At 39.5% G+C, this 25,223-nt stretch overlaps 1 protein-coding gene across 25 annotated transcripts in view; it reads right to left on the bottom strand.

Annotated features, from left to right (window-relative positions):
• Nucleotides 1–25,223, bottom strand: part of STAU1 (staufen double-stranded RNA binding protein 1) — an 88,073-nt gene that overhangs the window by 15,162 nt on the left and 47,688 nt on the right. For 6 of the 25 annotated variants that reach the window (XM_082430800.1, XM_082430807.1, XM_082430804.1 and 3 more), the window contains 3 exons: nt 19,669–19,807; nt 18,095–18,260; nt 7,115–7,213 (listed from right to left, as the gene is read on the bottom strand). In XM_082430800.1, coding sequence (XP_082286926.1) covers nt 7,115–7,213; nt 18,095–18,260; nt 19,669–19,769 — 366 coding nt within the window. In that variant the 5' untranslated portion in view covers nt 19,770–19,807. Of the gene's footprint in view, nt 1–7,114; nt 7,214–18,094; nt 18,261–19,668; nt 19,808–19,899; nt 19,985–21,836; nt 22,042–23,464; nt 23,638–25,063; nt 25,189–25,223 lie in introns of those variants that run through there. The other 19 variants (XM_082430806.1, XM_082430792.1, XM_082430791.1 and 16 more) reach the window with 10 other exon arrangements.

The following is a 25,223-nucleotide window of genomic DNA, read 5'->3' as shown; positions in this document are numbered from 1 at the left end:
GATGGCTAGGAAAACTGTGTAAGCCCAAGAACTGGCTGTGCTGTGCTCAAAGGTGAGAAAGGGAGGCATCTCAGAGAGCAGCCTCACTGCCCTGCAAAGGAAGAGGTTTGTTGGGAAGAGCCCCGCTCGCACAGGCGCCTGCAGACTGATCTAGAGAGCCCCCCGGATGCCCTCCCACACCGACAGCCTATACTCCAAATGCTCCCTCCTTGAACGGTGCTCTCCGCGTCCTCAGATGAGACTCGAAAAGTAAGAGTAGCCACCCTGATGGCTCACTTCAGATTCACAGTCCATCCTGGTCCCTCAGCAACCATTTTCATTGTCTGCTCACATCATAATCCCACCAATCTACATCTGCAATGTAACCTAGAATGTATTTAGTGGGATCAAGTCACAACTGCCTCCCAGTGACTATATCAATCAGCACCGTAACATTTTCTAACTAAAACTATGTATTTTATCAAAAATCTAGCTGTATACATTTTTCTGAAAAGCTATGAATGGCTCCTGTCTCCTCTATTGCACACTTAACTCAGCTTCCAACATGACATATCTTACTATCTGTCAAAAAAAAAAAACAAAAAAAAACTATTCTATTCATTTATTCAGTAAGTATTTCCCGAGCAACCAATACAGGCCAGGGAATCTTCCAGGTGCCAGAGATAGAACTGTGGGGGAAAAATGAAAGCTTTGCTCAACCTAATAATGGAAGCTAATATGAACTTTTAATATAAGCACTCATATTAACAAACTCAATGACACTACCTACACACAAACTGTCATGTTTCAAATTATTACTTTAAGAGATATTCACCACCACAGGGCACTCCCACAATTTCTTTTGTGACTACCTGACAATACCCTGCTAAGTGTTACATATTCCTGAACAGAAGTATGAAAGCCAAATCTAAAACCTAAACAAAAGCATAGGTGGGACAGAGGCAATCTGGTCCCCAAATCCCAAAGAGCAAAAATATAAAATGGCAATCCCTCACTAGGGTCCAGAAAGCTCTGTGACTCTCAGGCAAAGCAGCAATTGGTGTGGGCAGGTGACAAGCTTCACAGGATCTAGGGCCCTGGCCCCAGCAGTCACCTCTGTAACCCTTAGGTGACCCGAGAAGCCAGGCATCTCCCATTCCCACAATCTTTGTACCCCTCCCTCCAATCCTTAAACATCCATTCTTGTGCCACACTAATCCCTCAGCAGGAGGGAAAGAAGCATTTCCTCCCTTTCCCGCAACAGGTTCCCAGGGAGACCTTGTGGCTTCTCCGGGTGAAGCTCCCACCTAGTTCCCACTCAACAACTAGCCCTGTTATTTATTCTGTGTGTCCCCTGTCTCATCACCTCCCTGGCCACCACCTCCCACCCAGAACAGAGGCAGAAAGGCTGGAAGGGATGCAGGGCCAGGTAAGATGGCAGCCCGAGAGCCATCTGGTGCGCTGCACTCTGGAAAGGGGACAATATAAACTGGTCCTGCCTGCCAGGAAGGGGCAGGGATGGGTGTGTGTGGGGGGGTGTGGGATGGCCCTGTGAGCCAAGTGCCGCTCCCTACCCCCACCTGTGCCTCATGGCAACAGATGAGTTTGGAGGTCAGAAATCACCATCAGTCAGCTGATGGCATAGGATTGAACTCAGGAGCCAGTTTAGGGCACTAGCACATAATAGAAGAAGGTATATATTTCATGAGAGTCAGACATGAAATTTGGGGATCACCTAACTACAAAATTAAAGTATTTTACAGGACAATAAACTTCAGGTAGACTTTTTAAAAAAGAAATAGGCCAAAAGAAGTTTATGAACCACTTAAAATTGTTTTAAGCAGATGTCCCACCTCAAATTACATTTGCCTGAAGTAACAAATATGTTGAGTTTTAAAGCTCTTTGGAAGACTAAACCTATACTCTTTATAACTTTGAAAGACCAAATAGTTGATAAAGAAATCTATTAAAACACAACCTTGCATAACCAACCACAGAAATCAAAAGAAAGAATTTGCAAAGAATTTTTGAAAATTAGGGAAACTTTAAAAAAAATTCCCCCTTACCTGCATAATCTATTTGGACTCACTGTGTCTTTGAAGGAAACACATACTAAATGTACTTTATTTTCCATTTTGAACTAACAATCATTAATTGTTGTTTTTAGACCACAGTCTCCAACAACAAATGAGGTTATTAAATGGGTGAACTGGGAGGCACACACTGGACAATGACAAAACTTATGTCTTTTTAACAATTACTCTGACATTTTTAGGGACCACTTAAGGAGATTCTTAATATTTGGACGGTAGCAGATGCTTCTGAGACTCTTATGAAGGCAACGGACCCTCCTGCCAGAAGAAAACACATGTGAACATCAACAGGATCCCCTTCAGACCATTTTAGGAGGTTCATGGACCTACAGAGGCCATCTGTGGACTGTCTAGAGATCCATGGCTGCCCTAGGAAAAAATACTGCTTTGCTAAATAAATATAAAGTTTGAATCTTCGATGGAGAAATCAAAAGCTTTACAGACAAGCAAAAGCTAAGAGAATTCAGCACCACCAAACCAGCTCTACAACAAATGCTAAAGGAACTTCTCTAAGTGGGAAACACAAGAGAAGAAAAGGACCTACAAAAACAAACCCAAAACAATTAAGAAAATGGTCATGGGAACATACATATTGATAATTACCTTAAACGTGAATGGATTAAATGCTCCAACCAAAAGACACAGGGGCTTGCTGAATGGATACAAAAACAAGACCCATATGTATGCTGTCTACAAGAGACCCACTTCAGACCTAGGGACACATACAGACCGAAAGTGAGGGGATGGAAAAAGATAATCCACGCAAATGGAAATCAAAAGAAAGCTGGAGTAGCAATACTCATATCAGATAAAATAGACTTTAAAATAAAGAATGTTACAAGAGACAAGGAAGGACACTACATAATGATCAAGGGATCAATCCAAATAGAAGATATAACAATTATAAATATATATGCACCCAATGTAGGAGGACCTCAATACATAAGGCAACTGCTAACAGCTATAAAAGAGGAAATCGACAGTAACACAATAATAGTGGGGGACTTTTAACACCTCACTTACAGCAATGGACAGATCATCCAAAATGAAAATAAATAAGGAAGCAGAAGCTTTAAATGACACAATAGACCAGATAGATTTAATTGATATTTATAGGACATTCCATCCAAAAACGGCAGATTACACTTTTTTCTCAAGTGCGCATGGAACATTCTCCAGGATACATCACATCTTGGGTCACAAATCAAGCCACAGTAAATTTAAGAAAATTGAAATCATATCAAGCATCTTTTCTGACCACAACGCTATGAGATTAGAAATGAACTACAGGGAAAAATACGTAAAAAACACAAACACATGGAGGCTAAACAATACATTACTAAATAACCAAGAGATCACTGAAGAAATCAAAGAGGAAATCAAAAAATACCTAGAGACAAATGACAATGAAAACACGATGATCCAAAACCTATGGGATGCAGCAAAAGCAGTTCTAAGAGGGAAGTTTATAGCTATACAAGCCTACCTCAAGAAACAAGAAAAATCTCAAATAAACAATCTAACCTTACACCTAAAGGAACTAGAGAAAGAAGAACAAACAAAACCCTAAGTTAGCAAAAGGAAAGAAATCATAAAGATCAGAGCAGAAATAAATGAAATAGAAACAGAGAAAACAATAGCAAAGATCAATAAAACTAAAAGCTGGTTCTTTGAGAAGATAAACAAAATTGATAAACCATTAGCCAGACTCATCAAGAAAAAGAGGGAGAGGACTCAAATCAATGAAATTAGAAATGAAAAAGGAGAAGTTACAACAGACACCGCAGAAATACAAAGCATCTTAAGAGACTACTACAAGCAACTCTATGCCAATAAAATGGACAACCTGGAAGAAATGGACAAATTCTTAGAAAGGTATAACCTTCCAAGACTGAACCAGGAAGAAATAGAAAATATGAACAGACCAATCACAAGTAATGAAATAGAAACTGTGATTAAAAATCTTCCAACAAACAAAAGTCCAGGACCAGATGGCTTCACAGGTGAATTCTATCAAACATTTGGAGAAGAGCTAACACCCATCCTTCTCAAACTCTTCCAAAAAATTGCAGAGGAAGGAACACTCCCAAACTCATTCTAGGAGGCCACCATCACCCTGATACCAAAACCAGACAAAGATACTACAAAAAAAGAAAATTACAGACCAATATCACTGATGAATATAGATGCAAAGGTCCTCAACAAAATACTAGCAAACAGAATCCAACAACACATTAAAAGGATCATACACCAGTGGGATTTATCCCAGGGATGCAAGGATTCTTCAATATACGCAAATCAATCAATGTGATACACCATATTAACAAATTGAAGAAGAAAAACCATATGATCATCTCAATAGATGCAGAAAAAGCTTTGGACAAAATTCAACACCCATTTATGATAAAAACTCTCCAGAAAGTGGGCATAGAGGGAACCTACCTCAACATAATAAAGGCCATACATGACAAACCCACAGCAAACATCATTCTCAATGGTGAAAAACTGAAAGCATTTCCTCTAAGATCAGGAACAAGACAAGGATGTCCACTCTCACCACTATTCTTCAACATAGTTTTGGAAGTCCTAGCCATGGCAATCAGAGAAGAAAAAGAAATAAAAGGAATACAAATTGGAAAAGAAGTAAAATTGTCACTGTTTGCAGATGACATGATACTATACATAGAGAATCTTAAAGATGCCACCAGAAAACTACTAGAGCTAATCAATGAATTTGATAAAGTTGCAGGATACAAAATTAATGCACAGAAATCTCTTGCATTCCTATACACTAATGATGAAAAATCTGAAAGAGAAATTAAGGAAACACTCCCATTTACCACTGCAACAAAAAGAATAAAATACCTAGGAATAAACCTACCTAGGGAGACAAAAGACCTGTATTTATAAAACTATAAGACACTGATGAAAGAAATTAAAGATTACACAAACAGATGTAGAGATATACCATGTTCTTGGATTGGAAGAATCAGTATTGTGAAAATGACTCTACTACCCAAAGCAATCTACAGATTCAATGCAATCCCTATCAAATTACCAATGGCATTTTTTATGGAACTAGAACAAAAATATCTTAAAATTTGTATGGAGACACAAAAGACCCCGAATAGCCAAAGCAGTCTTGAGGGAAAAGAATGGAGCTGGAGGAATCAGACTCCCTGACTTCAGACTATACTACAAAGCTACAGTAATCAAGATGATATGGTACTGGCACAAAAACAGAAACACAGGTCAATGGAACAAGATAGAAAGCCCAGAGATAAACCCACACACCTATGGTCAACTAATCTATGACACAGGAAGCAAGGATATACAATGGAGGAAAGACAGTCTCTTCAATAAATGGTGCTGGGAAAACTGGACAGCTACATGTAAAAGAATGAAATTAGAACACTCCCTAACACCATACACAAGAATAAACTCAAAGTGGATTAGAGACCTAAATGTAAGACCGGACACTATACAACTCTTAGAGGAAAACATAGGAAGAACACTCTTTGACATAAATCACAGCAAGATCTTTTTTGATCCACCTCCTAGAGTAATGGAAATAAAAACAAAAATAAACAAATGGGACCTAATGAAACTTCAAAGCTTTTGCACAGCAAAGGAAACCATAAACAAGATGAAAAGACAACCCTCAGAATGGGAGAAAATATTTGCAAACGAATCAATGGACAAAGGATTAATCTCCAAAATATATAAACAGCTCATGCAACTCAATATTAAAAAAACAAACCCAGTCCAAAAATGGGCAGAAGACCTAAATAGACAGTTCTCCAAAGAAGACATACGGATGGCCAAGAAGCACATGAAAAGCTGCTCAACATCACTAATTATTAGAGAAATGCACATCAAAACTACAATGAGGTATCACCTCACACCGGTTAGAAGGGGCACCATCAGAAAATCTACAAACAACAAATGCTGGAGAGGGTGTGGAGAAAAGGAAACCCTCTTGCACTGTTGGTGGGAATATAAATTGATACACTATGGAGAACAGTATGGAGGTTCCTTAAAAAACTAAAAATAGAATTACCACATGACTCAGCAATCCCACTACTGGGCATATACCCAGAGAAAACCATAATTCAAAAAGACACATGCACCCCAATGCTCACTGCAGCACTATTTACAATAGCCAGGTCATGGAAGCAATGTAAATGCCCATCGACAGACGAATAGATAAAGAAGATGTGGTACATATATACAACGGAATATTACTCAGCCATAAAAAGGAAGGAAATTGGGTCATTTGTAGAGACGTGGATGGATCTAGAGACTGTCATACAGAGTGAAGTAAATCAGAAAGAGAAGAACAAATATCGTATATTAATGCATATATGTGAAACCTAAAAAAATGGTACAGATGAACCGGTTTGCAGGGCAGAAATTGAGACACAGATGTAGAGAACAAATGTATGGACACCAAGGGGGGAAAGCGGCAGGGGGGATGAATTGGGAGATTGGGATTGACATGTATACACTGATGTGTATAAAATGGATAATAAGAACCTGCTGTATAAAAAAATAAAATTCAAAAAAAAAAATGTATAGGGCTTCCCTGGTGGCGCAGTGGTTGAGAATCTGCCTGCCAACGCAGGGGACACGGGTTCGGGCCCTGGTCTGGGAGGATCCCACATGCCGCGGAGCGACTGGGCCCGTGAGCCACAACTACTGAGCCTGAGCGTCTGGAGCCTCTGCTCCGCAACAAGAGAGGCCGCGATAGTGAGAGGCCCGCGCACCGCGATGAAGAGTGGCCCCCGCTTGCCGCAACTAGAGAAAGCCCTCGCACAGAAACAAAGATCCAACACAGCCAAAAATAAACATAATAAATTAAAAAAAAAAAAGTATATATTCTTCTGTTAATAAAACATGATTACTTAAAAATAAATAAATAAAGTTTGAATCTTAAATTTGAAGATTCACATATATATGATTATCATTCCAATGTTATTTAAGAAAAATACTATTCTGATGATGAACAGCAACAGTATAATAGATGTGTAAAATAAGCTTACCTCAAAATTCACAGGCAAGTTCCGTTTAAGTGCAATCTCAAATACTTGACTTATTTCAGATTTATTGAGATTTTCTTCTTCTGATTCTCTTCCATTCACCTAAAGGAAGAATAATTGGTTAGTAGTGAACTCTTGTTAAAGCAGTCAAGATCCCAGCTGTGATGATAAACCTTAAAAGCACTGAAACTAGGCTTTATGGATGCAGCAGTAACCCCGTGAACAGAGCCACATGTGTTCCATGTGTCACTGAAATTAAAAGGTTAAAAAAAAGTGTCCTATCAAACTTTGGCTAGTTTCTACCTCATAAATCCAACATAAACAGTCCACACATAACAGGCCTTTGGATATGGATCAGCCTAATCGCGTTGTAGTGAGCCACGGCCGCTCAGGAAGAGGGACTCCCGAAGCCCCCTCAAGGACTGGCAAGCCACATTCTGGAAAAAGTCCAAGTACAGTCTATGTGGGGCATGGCAAGGACAAATGTTAAGTCTCTCCACCTAGGTATGTGGGTTTCTTATTTGGACAAAAAAATCCCTGGAAACCACTTTTTAAAAAAAGATGCAGTGGAACAATTACAAAACCGCCACGTGTCTTATACTTAACTGCTGCTGGCAAAAATGCAAGGTGCAAACTAATAAAGAACCTTGAACAAAAGTTGACTCCAGCTTTGTAACAAAGTTCATTTACAGTCCTCCACAGGCTGGGACTACAGAAGGGCAGAGATCTTCTCTGTGCACATGGACCACATGGAGTCTATACTGTGTGGCAGTGATAATACAAGAAATGAGATAAGCTCAGTAATAGCAAAGCGACCCCAAAACATGGCAAGACAGCTGTGTTTTTCTTATTATTGGGATTCTTTTGTCAAAGAATTTGTAAAATCCTATTTCAGAACTATAATCCAGATCAGAACTCTATGACAGGAACCCATGGCTGAAATCACTGACTAGGCAAAGACGCAGCCCCATCCAGGACTTCATTTGCTGTGCATTTCCTTAGGTTTATCAGGTAGATCCTAACCCTAATACAGGATCCATATTTCAAGCTATAATTAAAAGAAAGAAAACTCTAAATTAAAAAAATTAATATAATTAAGAATATAATCCTGTAAAAGTAAATTTAACCAGACACTGTAATTCTTTCTCTCCTTCCATGATGATAATGTTTTCTTTCCAATCTGGTTTCACTTCACTCACTACCTGGTCAAAACTGTTTGCATAGCAACTTCTGGTGATAAATTAAGCCAAACACACTTTTATGCTTGTTGTTTAAATCATAAGGAGAAAGAGGGTCTGCCTTTTTATGAGTGAGTCCTTAAAGTCAGAAATCTTCAAGCAAGGTGTCTTAGAAGGCTAGAGTTCCAAAGAGGTTTGGTTTGAAATTTATTTTTTAAATAGGTTTAAACAAGAACAACAACAACAAAAATACAGTATTTTAAAAAGTAAGCATGTTCAACAAAAATGCTGGGAAAACCAGATACCACACACACAAAAAATGAAGTTGGACTCTTACCTCATACCACATACACAAATTAACTCAAAATGGATCAAAGACCTAAGCATAAGGGCTAAGAGTATAAAGCTTTTAGAAGAAAATACAGGGGAAAAGCTTCATGACACTGGATTTGGGAATGATTTCTTGGATATGACACCAAAAGCACAGGCAACAAAAGAAAACCAATAGGACTTCCCTGGTGGCACAGTGGTTACGAATCTGCCTGACAATGCAGGGGACACGGGTTCGAGCCCTGGTCCGGGAAGATCCCACATGCCGCGGAGCAACTAAGCCCGTGCGCCACAACTACTGAGCCTGCGCTCTAGAGCCCACGTGCCTAGAGCCCATGCTCTGCAACAAGAGAAGCCACCACAATGAGAAGGCCGTGCACCGCAATGAAGAGCAGCCCCCACTCGCCGCAACTAGAGAAAGCTCACACGTAGCAACAAAGACCAAACACAGCCAACAAATAAATAAATAAATAAATAAATAAATAAATTTTAAGAAAAGAAAACCAACAGATAAATTGGACTCAAAATTTAAAACTTTAGTACAAAAAGAAACCAAAAAGAACTTCAGTACACTGAAGGACACAATTAAGAGAGCAAAGACAACCCACAGAATGGAAGAAAATATTTGCAAATCATGTATCTGATAAAGAATTAATGTCCAGAATATATAAAGAACTACAACAACAAACAATGCAATTCAAAAATGGAGAAAGAATCTGAATAGACATTTCTCCAAAGAAGATATACAAATGCTCAACATCTCTAATCAGAGAAATGCAAATCAAAACTACAATGGGATACCACTTCACACCCATAAGGACAGCCACAGACAATACCAAGTGTTGTCAAGAATGTGCAGAAATTGGAATCTTTGTACACTGCTGGTGAGAATGTAAAATGGTATAACCTCTGTAGAGAACGGTATGGTGGTTCCTCAAAAAGTTAAACATAGAATTACAATATGATCCAGCAACTTCACTGCTAAATATATACTCAGTAGGGACAGATAATTGTACATCAGTGTTCATAACAGCATTATTCACAATAGCCAAAAGATGATAACCACCCAAACATCCATCAACAGACGAAAGGATAAACAAAATATGGAATACTGATACAATGGAATATTACTCAGTCTTAAAAAGGAATGGAATTGTGAAACAAGCTACAACATGGATGAACCTCGAAAACATTAGGATAAATGAAATAAACCAGACACAAAAGACAAATATTCACTTATACACGGTATCCAGAACAGGCAAGTGCAGAGACAGAAGCAGGACAGAGGTTTACAGGGGATGAGGACGGGGGGAAGGTGGAGTTTTGTTTAATGTGTACAAGAGTTTCTGTGTGAGATGATGAAAACGTTTTGAAAATGGACAGTGGTGATAGTTACATAACATTTGAGAATATATTTGATGTCATAAGACTATACACTTAAAAAATGGTTAAAATGGCATCCTTTATATTATCTATATATTTTATCTTAATTTTTTGAAAAGCAACAAAGAAAAGTATGTGCTTCATACCAAACAGTAACACACTAGAGACCATCAACACATTAACTTGTGCTAACAGGTTAACTCATTTTTGTACACAAACAAGTTTTCTGACAGCTGTTTATTTGAAGAGTATCCACAGATTTTTTAAATAAATGAGTTATTTTAAAAAATGGTCCACTCTCATGATAAATAACTGTGTCAATGAGAATGTTTTCCTTAGGTGCAACAAGAACCAAATTTGGAAATAAACCAAGTGCTGAGGATGATAATACTTTAATTGCCATGCATGTACCCCAATTTTTATTTTTTTGTTCACTATATCAGCTCAATTCCTTTTTAACTTTTATTTTTAGTTATGACCTATTTCAAACATACAGAAAAGTACAGATAATAATGTAACAGGCAATTGTGCTGGATTTAACAAATGCCAACACTAGACACTACTGACATCAATTTTTTTTTTTGCTTTTATAAGGAAAACAATGAGTGAAGCCCTTCTCACTCTTCTTCCCATAGAAGAGTTAACTGCTATTCTAAAATGGGACTGGATCTTTCCCAGCCTTGTGGCTTTTTTTTTTTTCAAATGGACCAAAACAATATATAGTACAATTCTGTGTTGTGAAAATTCACATAAATCATTCTCATTGATTGCCTTTTATAAATATTCTAAAGTTCAAACTTATAAGTTTTACTAATGAAATGTTATTTTTCTATTTTGCATATTGAGGTTCCACATAAGTCTGATAAAAAAACAATGGTCTACTACTAAATTTTAAACTCTCAGCCAGTAGTTCTCAACCATAGCAGCATTAGAATCACTTGGGAGCTTTACAAATACAGATGCCAGAGCCCTGCTCCAGATAAGTGAACTCAAATTTTTGCAGATAGGGCCTGGACATTTTTTTTTTTTGGCTGCGTTGGGTCTTCGTTGCTGCGCACGGGCTTTCTCTAGTTGTGGCGAGCGGGGGCTACTCTTTGTTGCGGTGCGCGGGTTTCTCATTGCGGTGGCTTCTCTTGTTGCAGAGCACGGGCTCTAGGCACGCAGGCTTCAGTAGTTGTGGCTCGCAGGCTCTAGAACGCAGGCTCAATAGTTGTGGCACACAGGCTTATTTGCTCTACAGCATGTGGGATCTTCCTGGACCAGGGTTCGAACCCGTGTCCCCTGCATTGGGTTCTTAACCACTGCGCCACCAGGGAAGTCCCAGGATATCTGTTTTATATATAGTATTTGATTTTTTTTTTAAGTCCCCAGGTGATTTTACTAGCAAACAGAGTTGAGATTCACTGCTCGAAGGTATTCTTCTAAAGGAATTGCAAAAGGGACAAAGCAGCCAGTAAAATAAAAATGCAAAACAGGAAACAAAGATATACATTTACCTGGACGTGAGATTATGTTGCTCTTTTACATAAATAATTTTACTATTATCTGGACTGGACAAAATGTTGCAATGGGGGAAGCAGCAAATGACTCAAAACAAATCCACAAATACCATTCCCAGTGAGATGAGGAAAGTGTAGCGGGCCCTCAGTCTTACCTTCATGAAGTGGGAATTACTGTTAACATCAATCCCATAGTGTATGGTTCAGCAATAAAATCTAGGCAACATTAAGAAAAGAAAAAAACACTCTGAACCATGCTTAACCCTCAATATGCCAGGGAAAAATAGTCATCACCATTTACCATCTGGCTCCAACAGGCCCTCTTTATTTTTCTATATTTAAAGACATTTTACAAATAACATACAGAATAAAAGGACAACAAAAATCATTTCATTAGAGACTTTAATAAAAAATTAAAATAACAAACCTAAGTTTTTATTCCAGGTTTGTAGTCAGGAAGGAAGGAACATATATCCAAAATGGGCAAGGTCATTAAATGCAACTAACTGCTCACCAGCTGTCACGCCTGAACTTTGAGCACAGCCCACAGTAATGATGCCAGATTTCAAATCCACCTCCAATGGGTTCTAGCTTATCATGATTCTGATTCTTCTTGTACTGGTATTGTCAAAACACATTACTTTTGAAACTGACTCATAACTTTGTTGAAGGGAGAAAAGCCATCTTCTTTGCTCCATAACTACTGGGTTGGCCAAACAGTTTGTTCGGTTTTAAGTAAAAATAAAGACACATTTTTCATTTTCACGAAGAACATTATTGAACAGATTCACTAACCGAACGAACTTTTTGGCCAACCCAATACAAAATGCTTTCATTTCTAGATTTAGAAACACCAAAAGAAGGATCTAATGATTTTTTTTCATTGTTGTATCATCAGTTTCCTTCTAATACATACACTTCTTTCTACATGTATCCAGTTATTTTGTGGACATTAAGTGGTGACAAAACTCTGGTGGCCAAACATCATATAAGATGAGAGAATGTTGCCACACAAATTTTTTAGAAAAACAAAACAGGTTGGTCCAGTTCCTGTTGCAAAATATTGTGCAGCGAAGTCCTTCCTGTTGAATGACTGACCAGAAGAGAATGCACATTTCTTTTTCATACACCACAGAAATACATAGTTCACTTGCCAACTCTTTGAGTCTGGGAAAACGTATCTAAGGTATCATCTGAAGACTCCCAGTCTGAGTCACGTCAACACTCAAATCTCACCATCACCATTAGAGTCTAGAATGCTGCTGTTTGTCTCTCTGCATTCATCTTCTGATTTGTCTAATAATGAAAATGTCTTCCTCCATCAATTTTCTTCTCTTTGCCAGTACGGATGGAAAAAGAAAAATTCTTAATTCTCTCCTGGGTTCAACAAAAGTTAAAAGTAGAGTAAAAAGATGGTGTCTCCAGTCTTCTTTTGTATCTTCTTGAAAGATAATGTGATACATTAGGCAATGCAATAAGAGCATTAAAGGATGATGCAATAATGACAATTATTTCACTACTGTATCATCCACCCAGGGATTTCGTCATTCTTCCACTTTCTTATTATTTTAGTCTTGTTTATTGCATATTTGGGAAAATATGATGAAGAGTGCTGAAATAATATGTAGGAGGACAGCAGCAAAATGTTTCAAAGCATAGGAAAATTAAGATTCCATAGTGTAAAGATTTATAAAAGGATCCAAAGGACCCACATGATCATTTTAAGACAGAAATCACTATTCTACTTTCAAAAATAAGTATGTTTTCTCTTTGTTCTTTTTAAAACCTCTAGAAAAAGAATAGAAGTCATGTAGTATCAATTCTTACAGAGCTAGAGAAAGCTCAAAAATGAAAATTGGGTCCCATGGACCCTGATAGTATAATGAAGATTAAGGTCTCCAATTTTAGTTTTAGTCCTACTTAAACATGTCCCTGGCTCAAGTGAAGATAAGAACTCAAGACCAGGAAGAAGTGCATTTATTTATTTTTTCAGAAGTAGTATTTAAAAAAAGAAAACTTCAAACAATACAATTTAAAAAAAGTCCATCCTCTACCACTACCACCAAGAGAAAACTACTTTTAAAGTTTGCTATAACCTTCAAGATAGAAACTATGCACGTGCAAATATATACAGATACATACACACACAGTTGGTGCTTTTGATTACTTAACACAATCACACTATACACGTAGTAACAGCTCTGGATCATGATTCCCCCCCCATTCAATACATTATGGGCCTCCTTTCACATCCACGTAAACAGATCTACCACACTCTGATACTCCTGGGATAAATGTATTCATTTATTTAACCATTTCCCTACTAATGGACATATTAGGCTAGCTCCTGTTTTTCTCTATTACAGATACTGTAGTTATGACCATCTTACTGCTAACACCTCAACACTGAATAAGTCATCCTTTATTAGCACAAGCCATGGACAGGACAGGAACAGAACAGAATAGAATAGAATAGAGGTGCTTTCCCAACTCAGGACCTCTGCTCAAGCTGCTCCCTCTGCTGGGAATGTACTTCCCCTGCTCTTCTGCTCATCTTCAGTCTGAGCTTAAATGACTCTTCCTCAGTGCACCATCAGTACTCCTACCTAAACAAGACATTTTATGCTCTCATGATACTTGCTACTTCCATCCTAGCACTGCACTTTTTGATGATATTCCACTCAACCAAGCTCCACATGGGGAGGGGCAGTGCTGCTGTTTACATTTAGGGCCAGCACAGTGCCTGTCATCAACGGACCAGACCACACCTGTCTTAGACAGAAACCGCCAGCTTTATTGGCTATGTTTTAGAGAAGGTGAATTGATCCACCACACGATCACATGAGCCAAAAATTTTCAATAGCAAAATGGACACTTTGTTTAAAATGATAATTTCCAGTGCTGGCAGGCTGTGGGCAAACAGGCTGCTCACACCCTGTTGGCAGAGGTCTAAAATGGTACCATCTTCCTGGTGGGGAACTTGGCCATATACGTTACCATGAAATTCCACTTCTAGGACTGTGGCTCATAAAAATAATCACGGACATACACAAAGATTTAACTACAACAATGTTCTTCACTACCTATTTTTATAACAGGAAAAACTGCAAACAACCTAAAAACCAAGCCTCTGTTGTTGAAAAAATAAACTGGTATGCTCACACAATGGAACACTGTGCAGCCATTAACAAGTGCTTAAGGGATATCCCTGGCGATCCAGTGGTTGAGATTCTGCACTTCCAGTGCAAGGGGTGTGGGTTCGAACCCTGGTCGGGGAACTAAGATCCCACATGCTATGCAGTGTGGCCAAAAAAAAAAAAAGTGCTTAGAACCATGCTGAATTTGAGTCCTCCATGGAATTGTAAGTAAATGGCATGACAACATATTCATAATGAGCACTTCAGTGAAAAAAAGGTGGTTACTGTACAAAATCATCCCATTTTTGTGAAACAGGTGCATGTACTTACTTATATGTACATCCACAAAAATGTTTACAGTGGCGATCTACAAGTGGTAAATTTATACAGCATTTGTTTTTCTTTTTTCTTTTTTTTGAGTTTAAAAATTTTCATAGTTCACAGGCATCACTTATAAGAAAAAAAATTACAGCTGTCTTTTAAAAATGTCTTTCTCCCCTGCTGCCCACCCTCCAGGGGGCCTGGTAGACCAGGGGCAGCTCATTTACGTGGGAAGCCAAGTGTTTCACTTATTAACTCAAAGAAAAGGTCATATCCTAGTTAATGATCCTCATTTCTGAAGTCTCTACTTCAAACCATATAGAATTAGAAAAGGGGCAAAGAGGAGGAAACAAGGGGCACAAGTGATGATGATGACTCCCCGCCAAGCTGCTTACAGAACGTCAGATGAGCCAAGGAGAGGGTGTCCACTACAGCCCCTGACCTCAAGACCCGAGCCAACCAACCGCTCCGTGAGTCACTCTGAGACACTGACGGGCACTTTCCCTTTGCAGCAATATGGTGAGTACATACTTCCAAGGAGGATTCCAAGGGGGAAAACTGCGTGGGAAGCACTGAAAATACTTAGGACCTGGGATTCCCAAACCCTGACTGTGCTTTAGAGGTACTCTAAGAGCATGTTAAAAAAGAAAAAAAAGCAGGACTTCCCTGGTGGTCCAGTGGTTAAGACTCCACACTCCCACTGAAGGCAGCGTGGGTCCGATCCCTGGTCAGGGCGCTAAGATCCCACATGCCACGCAGCACAGCCAGAAAAAAAAAAAAGGAAAAAAAGAAAAAGCCAGGGGCTTCCCTGGTGGCGCAGTGGTTGAGAATCTGCCTGCCAATGCAGGGGACACGGGTTCGAGCCCTGGTCTGGGAAGATCCCACATGCCGCGGAGCAACTAGGCCCGTGAGCCACAATTACTGAGCCTGCGTGTCTGGAGCCTGTGCTCCGCAACAAGAGAGGCCGCAGTAATGAAAGGCCCGCGCACCGCGATGAAGAGTGGCCCCCACTTGCCGCAACTAGAGAAAGCCCTCGCACAGAAACGAAGACCCAACACAGCCATAAATAAATAAATTAATTAATTAAAATTGTATAACTTTAAAAAAGAAAAAAAGAAAAAGAAAAAGCCAGACTCCTGGCTAGACCCACTGCATTAGAATCTAGATTCATGTGGGTTAGGCCAAGGAATTTTTTTTTTTTTTTTTAAACTTCTCAAGCGATTCTGAAGCAGACAACCCACATACCACTGTTCAGCGATCGTTTAACAACTGCTGGCTAGAAGGAACCAAGAAATACCTACTCCATCTGACTCCAATTATATTAGCACCAAAGTCAACTCAAAAAATGAAGCCTCCAAAAATAATTCAGATTTCACTACCTTCGGTGTTTTTAACAAATCTCACCACTGAGGACGTCATCCTTTCACCTCACTAAATTCTCCTCTGCTAAGTTATAGTCCATTCTCCTTTATTTGGTCCTCAGTGGACCCAGGAAACAGATCATCTCTGTTAAAATGCGTGATGACACTCAAGATGGAAATGCACTGCAACAAAAGAAAAACAAAACCTTCCTGCACAGCAGCCGTGAAGCCACAGAGCACCACCCTGAGCTGGGTCACCCTGGGGGACAGCTGGACACAATGGACCTCAGCAAGCACCCTGCCAGGGGTCCCTTCAACTTCATACCTATCATCACCCATTTAGCCCAATGTTCTGTGCAAGATCTTCTTATTCTTTGAGGACTTGTTTCTTGAGGAAGAAGAGTCAAACGCTTCCCAGGGATGTATTCAGGAGACATTTCATACTATGATTAAACAGAATCATGAAATCTCAATGTTTTCTAACTCAGTGGGTTTCTCCTGGAACTCTGGACCCTCAATGGCATGGAATCACTGATTTTCTAAGACCCATATTCCTATTTAGTCACAAAGAGTTCAAATCCTTTACCTATTGTGATAATTTTAAAACACAGCCCCCAAGGGAATTCCCTGGCAGCCCAGTGATTAGGGCTCCACACTCTCACTGCCGAGGGCCTGGGTTCAATCCCTGGTTGGGGAACTAAAATCTCACAAGCCGCGTGGTGTGGCCAAAAAATAAAAAATAAAACAGCCCCCAAATTCTTTGATACTCGTCTCATCCAGAAGTGGGGTTCTCAGCATTGTGAACGCACTAAAAGTCACTGAATTATACACTTAAAATGGTTAAAATTGTGAAATTGTTATGTGAATTTTACCTCAGTACCAAAAAAAAGTGAGATTCTGTATCTCCTCTTTTTGAATCTGGGCTCTGTGCCTGCTTGACCTACAGAATATGGCAGAAGTGACGCTGTGCTGACTTCTGGGCCTAGGTCCTAAGAAACTGGCAACTGCTTCCATTTCCTGTCTTCTAGAATGCTCACCTTTGGAACCTAGCCACCACACTGTGAGGATGTGTAAACAATCTCTGCATAGGTTAACTAGGAGAGGAACTGAGGTCCCCGGACCAAAGCCCCCTCTCAGTTCCCAGGCGACAGCCAGCAACAACTCAGCAGCCACGTGAAGGAGCCATCTTGACAGAGATCCTCCAGCCCCTGCAGAGCTGCCTCAGCCCAAGCTACGTGTAGCAGAGACAAGCTCCCCGTGCCAAGCCCTGCCTGAACTGCAGGCTTGTGAGCAAAATAAAGGCCTGTAGGTGTTTAAGCCACTAATTTTTGCGATAGTGTGTTAAGCAGCAATGGGTAACTGGCACTTCAAGATAATAAAGAAAGAAAGACTGGTCAAAATGGCTTTAGAAAATCCTCTAACCTGGTACCATAAAACACAGATTCTGACAAGCATAATCTTCAGCACCAAAGAATTCAGCCATGCATGTTCTTCACAACTCAAGTGAGTCCACAATCTTTCTAACATGTTCACTCAAAACTATGCCATTGAGCACAAAAGAAGACACCTGACTTTCTTGCTAAGACATTTTTTTAAGGGGGAAGAAAGGCAAGAGAGCTACAGGGTATAAAAACTTGTAAGCTATCAAATAACAGACATTATGGACAACTCTCTATACATCCTCTTAGAGAAAGCAACTTGAGATGGTGTCTTCCCTACCACCTTCCTGCTACACCCAAAGCGTCACGGAGCCCCAGCTCTGCTCTCTCCTCACCTCCAGCCTGTCGGGTGGGGGCTCGTTCTGCAGGGTCCTCAAAGCTTTTGCAGCAGCATCGTGTTTCGCAGCCTGTCTCGTCTTTCCTTTCCCGTTAAATTGCTGTCCTCCCACAGAAAGTTCAACTTGATAAAGTAAAGGTGGCACTGGAAATGGGTAGAAGTACCTAAAAATAGAGGGGGGTAAGGAAAATTAGTCTCAGGTAAGTCACCATACGTTCTCTGACAAATTCCAGGTGTTTCCTTCATCACAGGTCCTCATCACATCAGCGTTTGCGCGCCAATAATGACTCCTCATCAGTACATCCAGAGATTTCCCATGTTTATGCTGCATTAGAATTGCCACACGGTATCAGCAAATACTGTTTATGTTCCACAAAATACACTGCCTTACAAATTATATGAGTTCAATTTATAAAGCTAACCCATATTTACAAAATCTAAAATAGATTAGCCTTTGGCTGAGACAGAAAACTTAACTTGCTCTACTTTCTCGTACCTGAGATTCACGCTTCCGTGTCTCCAGAAAAGGATGGAAATTTTTTAACAGACGTCTTTTAGAAAGGACCGTCATTTCTGGAAATCCCAATATCCTATAGCCTGGCAGAGGCTGGTTTCTATTTTTAAAATGGCTTTGGCCTCCACCTCCCTCCTACCCCAAAGTAGGGCAGGGAAATGAAGACCTCCAGTTTGATCATCAATCTATCCACTAGTGTCTTATGACCACAAGCAGAAGGTTTTCAACGCATGGCATTTTCAGGTTTCAATTAATATTTTACTGCATCTGTATACCAAGGCTATTTACAAACACATATGTAAGTTCAACAAAAAGTACCCAATAAACAATAATCAGGAGATCTGTGAATGCTGAGAATTGTGGTGTTGCAGGAATCATGTTCAAATATGACTCAGTTTGGGACTTTCCTGGTGGCACAGTGGTTAAGAATCCGCCTGCCAACGCAGGGGACACGGGTTCGAGCCCTGGTCCGGGAAGGTCCCACATGCCACGGAGCGACTAAGTCTGTGCGCCACAACTACTGAGCCTGCCCTCTAGAGCCCACGCGCCACAACTACTGAAGCCCACATGCCCTAGAGCCCGTGCTCCGTGACAAGAGAAGCCACTGCAATGAGAAGCCCGCGCACCGCAACGAAGAGCAGCCCCTGCTAGCCGCAACTAGGGAAAGCCCGCGCATAGCAACGAAGACCCAACACAGCCAAAAAAAGTTAATAAATCTTTTAAAAAATAAAATAAAATCATTAGGCCATCTTTGTTTAAAAAATAAAAATATGACTCAGTTGCACAAAGCAGTTAGAATGGTGACAGCTTTAAGCAGATAGCTTGGGGCACGAGCCGTACTGCTCATGAGGAATGTGCTCAGGCCATTTCCAACGACAGGAGTTAAAAGAGCATCAAGATACAGTTCCAATGACACCAAGACAATTAAGACTGACTTTAGCATTTGGCAGGCCAAAGAGGACCAAACCATTATGCGCTCTACAATCTAAAGATCTTATTATTCTATGTAAAAGATCAAATATATCTTCACCTGTATTGAAAACAAAACAAACACATACCTTGGGGGATAAGCACCTCCTCTCATGTTGTAGTTATAGGTGGACTGCATCCGAGAGTAAGGGTCGACAGGCTTATACATTGGTTTTTTTCCAAGTTTCATGCACAGTGCATTTAGCTCTACAGTAGGGGTTATGCTTTCTGCAACACAGAATCAACACAAAGAATTGTTTTTTTCTGATATGAGAATGACACTCACTAAAATCAAAAAGAACAGCATGCTTTCTACTAACTGGATTCATGATGTATTTCAGGAAAAGATCTAAGTACTTCACTGCTAGGCATCAGGTCAGGAAATCCAAGAATCTGCTGTGATTTCTAGGTATTAATAGACAGTCAGCAGCACAAAATATACTGCAACGGCTGTTAGGGGAGCATCAGTGTAACACAAGATGTTAGCAGTGAAAGCCAGTTGTCAGAAATAACTTCCAATACACATCAAATTCCATGATTAAAAAATCCCATAGGACCATCCAAATCATTTCATTGTTTGGGAATACTCAACCAACATAACTTTGGTTGTACTGACTGACTGGCTTACACTTAGAAGGATGTTTGTACACACTATTTCATAGAACAATGCATTTATTCAGTACTAACTGGAGGCAAAGTACTGTGAGAAGCTTGAACACAATTCTTGCCCCAGAGGAGTTCAAAGAACACAAAACACACTCAAAGAACTACAATACAACATTATGTGTGCTCTAAGGAAAGGTGCAGTATCACTGAGAAGGAGACAAGTAAATTCTATCTGGAGAAGTCAGATGAGACCCCACAAAATATTTAGATGTTTCCATTCTTAATTTTTTTTTGGGGGGTGCCGCACCTCACAGCACGTGGAACTTCCCCGATCAGGGATTGAACCTGCGCCCTCAGCAGTGGAAGCACGGAGTCTTAACCACTGGACAACCAGGGAAGCACTGGATGTTTCATTCTTGATACTTATAATGGGATCTGACTTGTGGTAATACTTGTTAGAAAAATGAGTTCTGTTGCCGTATACAACAGGAGCAAGTATATCTTGGGTTATCTCAGAAATAGCAACTTTAGAAAATACTCATTATTCATCTTCCTTTTTTTCCCCTCTCATTTCATCCAATTCATAAACCTTTAAAAATCATTTAAAAAGAAAACCAGCCTGGAAAGATTAGTGTAGGTGCACAATCACATTTGAAAACAACACTTTAATATCAAACACAGAGCAACACTAGCAATGGCAAAGTTCGATTTAAATGCACACAAAAATCCACTTTAAAATGCCTCTTTAGGATGTATGTAGAGGAAAATAAAAATGACTCGATTCTGTACCATAACTGGTTTGACTAAATTTAGTGCATAAATCAAATTTATAAGAATATCTTTGAGTTTGCAAAGTCAGAGGGTCACAAGAATAACCAACCTCTCTCTAGCTAACATCAGAACTGTATTTTTTACACAATTCAAATAGTTGCATTTTAAGTAAGAGCAGTTCTGACCCATAAAATTTACCTGCAGTAGAGAATAAATTTAAAGAAAGGATACCACAAAGCAATCAAAAGCAACAAGAAAGGTGTGACCGAGATCTTTTGAGATCTTCCCAGATCATTCCCGAGTGCAAAGGGCCTGGGATGACTTCATGTACTGGAGGGGTAACTCTCCTAAAACAGCCACTTCTACCTACAGCCTCCAGGTCAGTGGTTCCCAAGCTCTCGCCAGACACTCCTCTTTATCAGTATTCTCCCCCGTTGGGTCCTTGCTTGAAGAGATATTACCTACTGATTTGTATTTAAGAAACAAATATTTAAAATATTTTCTCATTCTTGTTAATGATCAGGAAACATAAAACTGATAATCAGGGGTATGATCAACATGTTATAATCAATATGACCACACGGAGTTGAAGTGATTTTAGCTAAAACCCACATTCTTGGCATGTATACAACCTTATCAAAAGAAAACATGTATTTCATTAGGCTTTTCTAAAAATCTCAGAAATCATCTGGCGACATCCCTCACCTCCCACGACCACCTCTCCAGACCAGCAGTAGAGGGACTGGAGCCTGGGAACCACTGCTTTAGAGTAAGGCTAAGACCTGAAAAGGTAAGCATTTGCCACTGGTAGTGCAGACTCTGTGCTTTCAAAACCAACAAGTTAGTTAAGAAAGAATTCATATACATACTAAACGGATACCTCTAGACACACTTTTGAAAGGAACCTGTCTTGGCCCACGCATAATACCTGGATTCCTTCCTTCGCTACGAAAAGGGCGGACTATAGGTTTAGGAAATTTTGTTCCTTCCAAAGCTTTGGCAGCAGCTGTGTGTTGGGCTTTTTTAATACTAGTTCCTTCAGCTTCCCAGTGCTGATCTCCAAGGGTTAGCTGTACTGTAAACACCTACAAATGAAAATTGTGAGCTCTCAATTCACGAAACCTGATGTTGACTATAATATGTCACTTGGTCCTTGAACATAATTTATGGTCATGGTTTAAAAGGCCTGGTCATTATCTTGATAATTTATCCCTTCATCCCCTTTTTCGTTGTTTTTATAAACACAAAAAGATACACATATCACTGACTTGTACTGCATAGCACGCCGTGAAAAAACTACGCTTTGAAAGATGGGGGTAAGTACAGAGATTAAAAAATGTTCTCTTATATATTAAAATATTAAATGCTGATGATTTGGAAGCCATCCAAATAGAAAATTGTCTTCCTATTATTTCTCATGGAAGAAACTTAGCAAACTTGATTTAGACACACAGTAGTACCTCATACAAATGAAGACAATATTTGTTTTGATGTTGTAATTTGTTTGTGGACGCTTGTCTGAAAACACAACCCCATTAGGACGAAAACTCGAATAAATTTGGGAATGTCAGCCAGGTTCGAAAATGTTGCCTTTTACTTTCCTAAGACTGCACTAGTCAGACACTGCCTCCACTTGCAGAAGCAAATCAGATTCATAGCAAGCAAAGATCTAAAAACGTTTCTGCACTCAATTCTAAGGAGGCATCCAAAACAGCTAATTTTGTCCTCAACAAATACTGACAATGGCAAGCCTCTTTTTTCCTTTTTAGGTATAAAGGTAACTCACGTGCACACTCCATTCGTAAAATTAGGTTACGTTAATCCGATCAGAACTGGACTAATACTCTATCAAAAAAAAACCCATGACTCATCACAGCTCAGTGATTCTTTAACTTTGGTGAGCATCTGAAGAATAACCTGGGAAGCTTGGTAAGATACACACGCCCAGGGATTTCGACTGAACAGCATGAGGGGAGACCCAAGCATGTGTATTTTTAACAAGCTCCCAAAGTGATTCTGATGCACTTCAACGTTTGAAACTCACTACTCTGGAGCTTTTATTCTTCTGATCTTCTTTATCACCGAATATCACTTTATTTCATTGACAAATAATTCACATGAGAAATGGTAATTTGAGTATGCCTAGGTCATTTAAATTTGGTGTCTAAAGGGATAGGGCCAACTTGCCTTACAGCTGATTTTTCTTATAGGTCTTAACTTCAGGATTCCCTCAGTGCACAGCTTCCACTAAAGGGGAAAAATTAAAGAATCCTTCATCCCCCTTGTAATATTAGGGGTCTCCTATATTTATGCTGCAGTTCATAAAGCTACTCATTTAAGCACCAATAGCATGAACTCAAAACCCTGGCTGGCATGAAAAGTCAAATGGCAGAAGAAGCCTGCAATCCTGTGCAATCCCTGAGTCATTTTTGTGATCCTTTCATGGAAAGACATTGAAGGGGAAAATGCTAAAAGACAGAAAAGAGTTAATTTCATGATCAGTCTTGCCTTTCTCCAGGACTGTCCCCGTCGGCGCTGCTGCCACTCTGCTGCCTTCTGTGTGGAGGGTTGGTAGTGAGGTTAGATCTTGGTTCAGAGAGAATTAAAAGTACACCAGACCTCTGACTTTTTAAATAGTCTAACAATCATCTAGGAGGGAATAACTTTTCCTCTTTGAACAACTTGCAGGTAAAAAAAAAAAAAAATGCAGTTACAGATTGAACACACAGCCAAATTACCTAAAGTACTAAAGTTCAAGTGAGAAAGTACATATTTCCAAAAATATCAAAAACAGTTAATAAAGGGAATCCCAAAGTTAAGATCTGCAAAAAAAATCCTGTAGAAGAAACAGAGCAGTTATAAAAAATGGCTAATTGCCTTCTAAAAGTAAAGAAACGTTTCAAATATAATTATGCTTTAGAATAATATTAAAACTAGCTTCATGTGAGTGGGAAATTTCTGTTTTTCTTAAATGCATAATTGCCTAATAATAATAGGTACCATTTCTCAAGCATTTACTATGTGCCAGACATTGTGCTCCACACTTTAATATATCTCACAATAGACTTATTTGGTAGGTATTATTATCCCCCCATTTTACAGATGAGAAAACTGAGGTTCAAAAAAAGTAGCAACTTGCCCAAGGTCACACAGCTAGTAAGAAGCTAAGATTCAAACCCAGATCCGTCTGACTCCAAAGGCAACTCACCTAACTGTGCTATCCTATGGTGCCTACTTATGATTGTGGTTGATGTTACTTTTAGTCAAATGAAAAGAGAAACCTGGTATCATTCAAGGTTTGAGGTTTGCATGTCAAGAAAAATGAGGCATAAAGAGACAAATAACTCATCCTTATAAAAGTATATTATCTTACTGCAAGGCTAGGATCAGAAACAGGAGGCCCAATTCCTTATGTCTCATACTACAGCTGCAAAAGATAAAGCCAGATATGCAAACGTTTAAGTTCCAAGATGTATTGATACATTAGCACAGATATCAAACAAGCTTAAAAGACTAAACTCCTGAATAACAAATAGGAAAAATTCAAATTACAGTCAGTCTTTCATCCTCTAAGATGAGGGGAATGAGAAGGGTACCTGAAATCAGAGATAATCCAAAATACTCACTGGGAGACTAATTTTACCTCTCATATTCAAACCTTGTTATCTGATTGCTAACAAGTGGCAAAACTGACTTCCCATTCACCTCCTCTCCCTGCCCAGTCTAAGGTACACATGCACTTTCAAACAAGCAGGAAAGGAGCCAGAGGTAGGCAGAAGCCAGGAGGCCCAGAGCCTGGAAAACTCACAGGAAATCATTCACAGGTGCTTGGGAATTGTCTCTATTCAGAATGCTAAACAACCACACACTAATTGGAGTTTTAAAAGCCAAATATCCCCCAAAGAAGCACATCTTTTCTTTGACCCATTCTGCAAGGATGAAAAAAGAAGCGACTCGCCAACAATCTGTACTTTTGCATCTCTTTAAGACAACCTCAGCAGTTTGAAAATATGTATTTTGCATCACAGAACCACTTGCAACTGTATAAAAAGAAACAAAACATTCCTAGTGGGTTATAAATGCACAAGGAGTATGGACAATATTTACCTTACAGTGAGCTGGACCTTGCTCACGCAAAAGCTTATACTCAGGTTGAATCTTGTTGAAACGGGCTAACTCATTCACAAGACACATTGGGGTTTTCTCTTTGGGGTGTGCCATGTTAGAAGGAACTGAAAAATAACGTAAGAGCATTGAAGTCAACTGG

This window comes from Balaenoptera physalus (assembly GCF_965194825.1).
Source record: "Balaenoptera physalus genome assembly, chromosome: 16".
Classification (NCBI taxonomy): domain Eukaryota; kingdom Metazoa; phylum Chordata; class Mammalia; order Artiodactyla; family Balaenopteridae; genus Balaenoptera; species Balaenoptera physalus.
This window is presented reverse-complemented; position numbering and strand designations above follow the sequence as displayed.